Here is an 8,359-nt window from a genome sequence, read left to right as displayed (position 1 = left end):
ACATCCCCAGTGGGTCAGAAGTTTACATACACTCAATTAGTATTTGGTAGCATTCTCTTTAAATTGTTTAACTTGGGTCAAATATTTTGGGTAGCTTTCCACAAGCTTCCCACAAAAAGTTGGGTGAATCTTGGCCCATTCCTCCTGACAGAGCTGGTGTAACTGAGTCAGGTTTGTAAGCCTCCGTGCTTGCACACGGTTTTTCAGTTCTGCCCACAAATTTTTTATAGGATTAAGGTCAGGACTTTGTGATGGACACTCCAATACCTTGACTCTGTTGTCCTTAAACCATTTTGCCACAACTTTGGAAGTATGCTTGGGGTCATTGTCCATTTGGAAGACCCATTTGCGACCAAGCTTTAACTTCCTGACTGATGACTTGAGATGTTGCTTCAATATATCCACATAATTTTCCAGCCTCATGATTCCATCTATTTTGTGAAGTGCACCAGTCCCTCCTGCAGCAAAGCACCCCCACAACATGATGCTGCCACCCCCGTTGGTTGGGATGGTGTTCTTCGGCTTACAAGCCTCCCCCTTTTTCCTCCAAACATAACGATGGTCATTATGGCCAAACAGTTATTTTTGTTTCATCAGACATTTCTCCAAAATGTAAAATTTTTGTCCCCATGTGCAGTTGCAAACCGTAGACTGGCTTTTTTATGGCAGTTTTGGAGCAGTGGCTTCTTCCTTGCTGAGCGACCTCTCAGGTTGTGTCGATATAGGACTCGTTTTACTGTGAATATATATACACTTTAGTACCGGTTTCCTCCAGCATCTTCACAAGGTCCTTTGCTGTTGTCTTGGGATTGATTTGCACTTTTTGCACCAAAATACATTCATCTCTAGGAGACAGAACGCGTCTCCTTCTTGAGCGGTATGACGGCTGTGTGGTCCCATGGTGTTTATACTGTCTATACTATATTGTTTGTACAGATGAACGTGCTACCATCAGGAATTTGGAAATTGCTCCCAAGGATGAACCAGACTTGTGGAGGTCTACATTTTGAGGTCTTGGCTGATTTCTTTTGATTTTCCCATGATGTCAAGCAAAGAGGCACTGAGTTTGAAGGTAGGCCTTGAAATACATCCACAGGTACACCTCCAATTGGCTCCAATGATGTCAATTAGCCTATCAGAAGCTTCTAAAGCCATGATATCATTCAAGAAATTTGTGGAGTGGTTGAAAAATTTGTTTAATGACGCCAACCTAAGTGTATGTAAACTTCCGACTTCAACTGTATGTCATAAAGGACAAGGAAAGAAACTCCAGACTGAGAAAATTTGCAAGAAAATAATTTATTCCTTGTTAACCTCAGAGCGCAGCCAAGGTCAGACCCGGGGAGAAACAGAGCAGTGACTGCGGGTGGGCATAGAAAACAAAAATGTTTTATACTTTCAACATCAGTTGAGCCAATGACATACGTAGCACTGAGCAAAACATTTTCCATATACAGTTGGTCATAACCACACACACAAAATCACCATTTCAGATGACTGCAAAACCACATCAGACTCAAGCTATTCCTCCCTGCAGGATATAACAATACCAAAAAGAGGAGTAAGGAAACAACTGTAGACGGACGGTTCTTAACACCCATGGCCCAGGCAGTTGCCAATACTGTAACATTCACAAAAATAAAGTCCCTTACTTTCAACTACGTAAACAGTCTACTACAAACAGGTGAGCATTTTCCCACCTGCTTGACATACTGACTTGTCTGAAGTAAGAGGACGTTTGTCAAACACGTCAGCCAATGTATTTGCAGTACATTCCTGGATAGCACATATTACTAGAAAACAAGCAATCCATTCTTGGCACATGGGCTGAAGTTGAGTATTCAGCAATAAAAGGAGTCCAATGAAGAATTTTCTATGCAAAATTCAGTGGAAATAAATTATGTCTCTTGTTTGGCATTTCCAGAGTCTTGTTTATTGTACACATTGCACAAAATCCATCAGTTTTCCCTGTCAAACAGTTTTTTTTCAACAGTGCAAATGAAGTCAAATCAATAAAAAACATACGTAGGGACAATAGTTCAACCAACAGAACGAGAGTTTACAGCAGAGAGATGTGTTATAGTTGGATGCAGGGGAGAGGCCATGCTGGGAGCCTGGGACCTATTTGCAGTAGACTTCGTAGTGGCTAACATTACCATATCAACACACTGTAAAGGAGTAACATGACCATGCTAGAACAGACAAAATGGCCATATCGTCAGAACTGTTGAGCAAGTAGATGGGCTATCTGTTCTGAACCTAAGGTTAGGGTCCAGGTTAGGGGTAAAATTGTCTTTGTGGTTGGAAAGCCCTGCAATTCAGTCCTTTCTGGCATAGCCAGATATTGACTCCCACTGAGGCCTTGTCTCAAGGCACTGTGATCATGACAATTTGTGAGAGACTATTCTGGGTTTAAAGAGGCATATTATACATGAACTTCGCAATACTGTCTTTGCTTAACTCTTTTCGACAGGATCGTGGAAATTAGGGGGCTTTGAGGGAAATAAATGTAATTTTGCAGTTGATACTCAACATTTAGGGGTTGTTGTAGATCGTTTACTTTGACATCTCGTTATTGAAACAAATAACATCTTGGTACAGCTCTGTTCTCATCTAAAAGTGATTTTCCTAACTTTTTGTGAAACAAGTGAAAAAGGTGAGACCACACAATCCACTTTCTAACATAAAAAAAAAAACAATACCACAAAACCCAAGAACAGCCAATGGAAGTTTCAATTTGGTCTCTGATATTCACAACTGAAAAATAATAATTGACAAAACAGGGCTAGAGTCCATGCCAATGTTGCGCTACAGTCCTCTGGGCATACTGATGGTACCTTCTTACCTTAAAAATGAACTGATATCTGTGCTCAGCGATCAGAATTTATTACATAGAAATAAGGGTGAGCACTCCTGCTACCAGAGATCCACATCCCAGCTCTAAAATAAATGAAATCGACACCAAAATTACCCAATCCCAAGGCCAGAGACCAAGTAACTGGTAGCAGGTGGAGTAGATGGGGGGGGGTTGAAACGCCCTAGATAAGATCCACGCCCAGTTCTGAGGTTTCACTAGACATTTACAAGCAGAAACACAACTGGGAATTCCTAGTCGACATGAGATGTCCCATAGACCTTTTTTTGTTTTAACTACAACAAATACAGTCACAATACAACATCCTTCAGACCCCCCCCCCCCAAAAAAAGTTCTCAGCCGCAGACATGACAAGCAGATCTGGAGGTGGGCTTGAAAAAAAAAAAAAAGAGGATGGAAGGAGCGTTCACTTTTTGAGTGGCTGGTAGACAGAGGCGTTGGGGTCCAGGCCGGAAGGACTGGTGTCCATGAACTTGGAGGAGTAGTGGGGGGCCACAGGAGTCATGTTACTGCTGTCAGCTGTGTAGGAGATGCTGGGCATGACAGCCATCACCTCAGCTATCTTCTGCTTCAGGTCCTTGATCTCCTGGTCCTTCTGCAGGATCTGACCTAGGAGACAGACACACCCAGCAAGAAACTTTCAGATTAGACATTCATAATGTCATGCAATCTATTCTACATCAATCACATTCAGTAGGAGATAGGTGGGACTGAGGCAGTATTGCAAAGGTGCTGGACCCAGGCTGAACACGGACCTTGTGCGATCTCCAGCTGTCTCTTAGCGTCACCCAGTGCTGAGAACAGGTCCAGTTTGATGCGGGTCTCTGCAGACAGGCTGTTCTCCAGGTGCTGGGTCTTATCCTGCATGGCCGACAGCGCTGACATCAGCACTTCCGTGTCCTTCTCATTCTCTTTATACTTGTGGAGCTCCTGAGAGAGAACATCAGTACAAGTGGCATTGTCTGTGTGACAGTGTACAGCAGGTGTGCATGAGTTAACATTTTGCGTTACTTTAACCAAAACTGTTGTTGACGTCAAAAGGCCGCCAACAAAACATACCTGAGTCTTAACTGAACAGTGATCCTCACCTGTACTTTCATCTCCAGCTCTCTGATCTGGTCTTCTTTGAGCTTGATATCCATGGTCAGCTTCTTGCACTCGGTCTCCAGTTCCGTGATCCGCCTCCTCAGCGTATCTGTGCACTCCCCCCTGTGGAGCAGACAGAGGGATCACACCTATACTAACAGCAGGGAATAGCTTGAAACTGGCTAACAACAACTGATAGCAGATTATTTATGGGGAACTATTACCTGGATGCTGCTGCTAGTGCGACGGCTCTAGCTGTGGTGGCCTCTTCCAGCTTTTTGCGTTTCTTCTCGTCTGAAAGCTGTTTCTCTGCATTGGTGCGGGCCTCCTGCTCAACCTTCAGCCTCTTCTCCAGTTGGCCCACAGCCTGTTTGTCCTTCTGCTTGGCCTGGACAGCATTATGGAGCCTGCACACACACAGCAGCCACAGACCATGTGAGCTAGTGGGACTCCATCCCACCCCAGGGTGTGTGTGTGTATGTGTGTCTATGTGAGAACAATAGTACTAAAAGCTAGCCATGTTCATGAGCGTAAGTAACCACTGAGCCTATGCATTGTGGAGTATGGTCAGTTAGATGACAGGTTGGCTGGTCAGTTGGGTAACCAAGCCAACAGTCCAACCATTTCGCAGTACTTCAGTAATCCTTAGACTAACATAATCCAACAGAGCCTTGTGCTCCAGTCTCTACCAACAGACAGAATGAATGAGTGAGTGAATCAGGCTCTGATGAGATTGAATAGGAATCAGCTGGTCATTAGGGGTAGGCTGTCACCTCCCCTTCAATTGCGTCACATGATTAACTGGCCATAACAACTGGAGTTTGTGTCTGTAAGTACATGATAACTGCCCTATTAGGGTGGTCCTCACTTACGAAGATGTATCACATTAGTGGATACTTCACACTGCTCTCAGGGCAGGTCTGCCGGTTTTGACGAGCAGAAGTGACTTTTTGTAGCAGCTTAGGAGGTTAGGATAATGAAGGTTAGGAAAAGGGTTAGCTAAAATTATAGAATTGTCCCCGACGCAACTCGAAAATATCTAGCTACAACCAAGCAAGCCCTGACAACAGTCTTGGTTTCCACTAATGCGATTCTGCACCTAGGACACACAGGAATCCCATTTGGTCAATAATGACTTAATTGGACAATTAAAGCAGCCAGATGCCTAAGTGCTCCCTCTGCCTCAGTCTGGACTGCTGTGATTTGAAGCCTGCCAGACTCAAGCTTTCACATGCATGCACTGAGACGAGCAGTAGACTGGATCCTCATCCATAACCTTCACTACTATTTATGATTTAACAAAATCCATCCTGTCAGTCCTCCCCCACTCCTGAATGTCTTAGCACAGAGTTATCACTACATTTCAAACTAGCTCTTCCTGACCCTGGACAAATTCATTTCGACGAGGGCATTCCAAGCTAAACCCAGTGTTTTTAGCCTCTTGAGCTTACATGAAAAAAGCTGTATGATAACCCTTATGACCTTCGGTCCCAGCTAGTTTTTCCTGACTACGTGACCCGACAATGAAAAGCTCCTGGTCCTAGTCCCAGCAGGTGATCAGATCCAGTCATGTATGACCTTTGACCTGTGCCACTCACTTGTTCTGCAGCAGCTCGTTCTCTTGTCGCAGCTGGCCCAGCTCAGAGCGTATGGAGCGCTCAGCGCTGCTCAGGGAGCCGATCTGACTGCGCAAGTCCTGCTCCACCTGTCTGCTGGCCTGCAGGTCCGCCTTCAGCTTCTTCACATCCTGCTCCAGCCTGCAGGGTTTGTTTGAAGGGGGAAGGAAATAAATGGAGAAAGAAGGGATGATGAGGAAGAGAAGCGGAGGGGAAAGGGAGGAGAGGAGTTAGTCAATTTTATGGAGAAACACAGAAAATAAGATGTACTTCTTTAGTGCATATGAGATGGAAATGTCTCTTCTGCTTTCCCCTCCCAACCCCTCTGACACACACACACACACACACACACACACACACACACACAAGCTCAGTGACTTTCAACGTGGAACAGTCATAGGATGCAACCTTTCTCTCACCTCGACGCTACTGCCACCCGGGACATGATGTTTCTGCATAGTGCATATAGTAGCTTTGTATCATCCACAGTTCCTTTATTTCTCCAGTCTTTGGTAAAAAAGTTTACCTTGGTTTCATCTGCTGTTTCAGTAGGGCAATCTTTGTACTTCTTAGCTAATTTCTAACCTGTCTTATGTTCTGCTGCTGCTGAATGGTTTGCATTTGGCTGTAGCCTGTTATTCTGCTGTCAAAGCCTCCTGCTGATGGTAGATTGTGCCTGTTGGCCATTTCACTGACAGATGTTTTAAGGTTTCGGTCAATTGTCAGTTGTTTTCCTTGGCCAATCAGATCGTTGCCGATTGATTGTCACTGGTGGTTTCTCTTTTTCAATATGTTCCAAATGGTTGTTTTAACTGTAACTGTTTTCTTTACTACGGTTCTTGCTTTAAGTTCTCACTTCAAAATTGCTTGCTTTTCTTTAACCTACAGTTCTTTGGTCGGTTTACTTTTTCCTTTGGAGTCAGAAGTTCTTTAAACAAAGGCTAAAAATACTAGAAATCCACAGATTTGTTATCATTATGAGTGTACAATCAATGCAAAAAGCAACATCTGACCAATAAGAAACGTGCTAGCCAAGTGTCTATTCAGTCATATTTGTATACAACAAAAACACAGTGTACCAATAATATACACCAGGGAATCCACTCGTCAGAGTGTGGCAAATGCAGGGTACATATGAATGTGTATTACCCTGAACACCATGACAACTTGCCACACCAAATTTGACTTTCTTCTCACATTCTATACCCAGCTGAATAACTACAGACACAAACAGGCTGACACAGCCATCTTAAACTCAAGGTTCTCCTTTTCAGCCAGCATCATTTTGTGGCAAACCATACAGTCCAAGTTTCTCACACCCCAGCCCACACAGTGGAAACAGCTCTACTTAACACCTATCTATCTGGAGCCTGGCTTAGTTTGAGGTGTCAGGGACTGGCTCCACACTCACATAATATCTGGTAAGAGGAAGCATCCCATGCAGCCATCATGCATCAGCAAGTTACTAATACTTTGAGAATATGAGAACTGACATCCAGGTGTGACATTCAACATGCTTTGTCTAGACGAACCAAACGAGTGTGCTCGCATACTCCCATAAAAAGTCCTTCACTTGAAAAACAAGAAAAACACCAATAGTACAATAGTATTTTTCAAGTGAAAACATTTGCATGAAAATGAATGAATTAGTCTCTCATTGAACACTTTTTATTTATTTATTTTTTTATTTTACCTTTATTTAACCAGGTAGGCAAGTTGAGAACAAGTTCTCATTTACAATTGCGACCTGGCCAAGATAAAGCAAAGCAGTTCGACAGATACAACAACACAGAGTTACACATGGAGTAAAACAAACATACAGTCAATAATAAAGTATAAACAAGTCTATATACAATGTGAGCAAATGAGGTGAGAAGGGAGGTAAAGGCAAAAAAAGGCCTTGGTGGCAAGGTAAATACAATATAGCAAGTAAAACACTGGAATGGTAGTTTTGCAATGGAAGAATGTGCAAAGTAGAAATAAAAATAATGGGGTGCAAAGGAGCAAAATAAATAAATAAATTAAATACAGATGGGAAAGAGGTAGTTGATAGGGCTAAATTATATGTGGGCTATGTACAGGTGCAGTAATCTGTGAGCTGCTCTGACAGTTGGTGCTTAAAGCTAGTGAGGGAGATAAGTGTTTCCAGTTTCAGAGATTTTTGTAGTTCGTTCCAGTCATTGGCAGCAGAGAACTGGAAAGAGAGGCGGCCAAAGAAAGAATTGGTTTTGGGGGTGACTAGAGAGATATACCTGCTGGAGCGTGTGCTACAGGTGGGAGATGCTATGGTGACCAGCGAGCTGAGATAAGGGGGGACTTTACCTAGCAGGGTCTTGTAGATGACATGGAGCCAGTGGGTTTGGCGACGAGTATGAAGCGAGGGCCAGCCAACGAGAGCGTACAGGTCGCAATGGTGGGTAGTGTATGGGGCTTTGGTGACAAAACGGATTGCACTGTGATAGACTGCATCCAGTTTGTTGAGTAGGGTATTGGAGGCTATTTTGTAAATTACATCGCCAAAGTCGAGGATTGGTAGGATGGTCAGTTTTACAAGGGTATGTTTGGCAGCATGAGTGAAGGATGCTTTGTTGCGAAATAGGAAGCCAATTCTAGATTTAACTTTGGATTGGAGATGTTTGATATGGGTCTGGAAGGAGAGTTTACAGTCTAACCAGACACCTAAGTATTTGTAGTTGTCCACGTATTCTAAGTCAGAGCCGTCCAGAGTAGTGATGTTGGACAGGCGGGTAGGTGCAGGTAGTGATCGGTTGAAGAGCATGCA

At 43.6% G+C, this 8,359-nt stretch overlaps 1 protein-coding gene across 1 annotated transcript in view; it reads right to left on the bottom strand.

The window, feature by feature from the left end:
- Positions 1 to 1,283: 1,283 nt before the first annotated feature.
- The window catches only part of maco1 (macoilin 1), a 31,871-nt gene continuing 24,795 nt past the window's right edge, over positions 1,284 to 8,359 (bottom strand). The window contains exons 7-11 of the mRNA XM_021584645.3: positions 5,560 to 5,718; positions 4,186 to 4,368; positions 3,964 to 4,084; positions 3,631 to 3,805; positions 1,284 to 3,484 (exon numbers count right to left, since the gene is read on the bottom strand). Coding sequence (XP_021440320.2) covers positions 3,282 to 3,484; positions 3,631 to 3,805; positions 3,964 to 4,084; positions 4,186 to 4,368; positions 5,560 to 5,718 — 841 coding nt within the window. The 3' untranslated portion in view covers positions 1,284 to 3,281. The remainder of the gene's footprint in view (positions 3,485 to 3,630; positions 3,806 to 3,963; positions 4,085 to 4,185; positions 4,369 to 5,559; positions 5,719 to 8,359) is intronic.

Source organism: Oncorhynchus mykiss, chromosome 25, assembly GCF_057628025.1.
Source record: "Oncorhynchus mykiss isolate SJ-2025 chromosome 25, ASM5762802v1, whole genome shotgun sequence".
In the NCBI taxonomy this organism is placed as follows: domain Eukaryota; kingdom Metazoa; phylum Chordata; class Actinopteri; order Salmoniformes; family Salmonidae; genus Oncorhynchus; species Oncorhynchus mykiss.
This window is presented reverse-complemented; position numbering and strand designations above follow the sequence as displayed.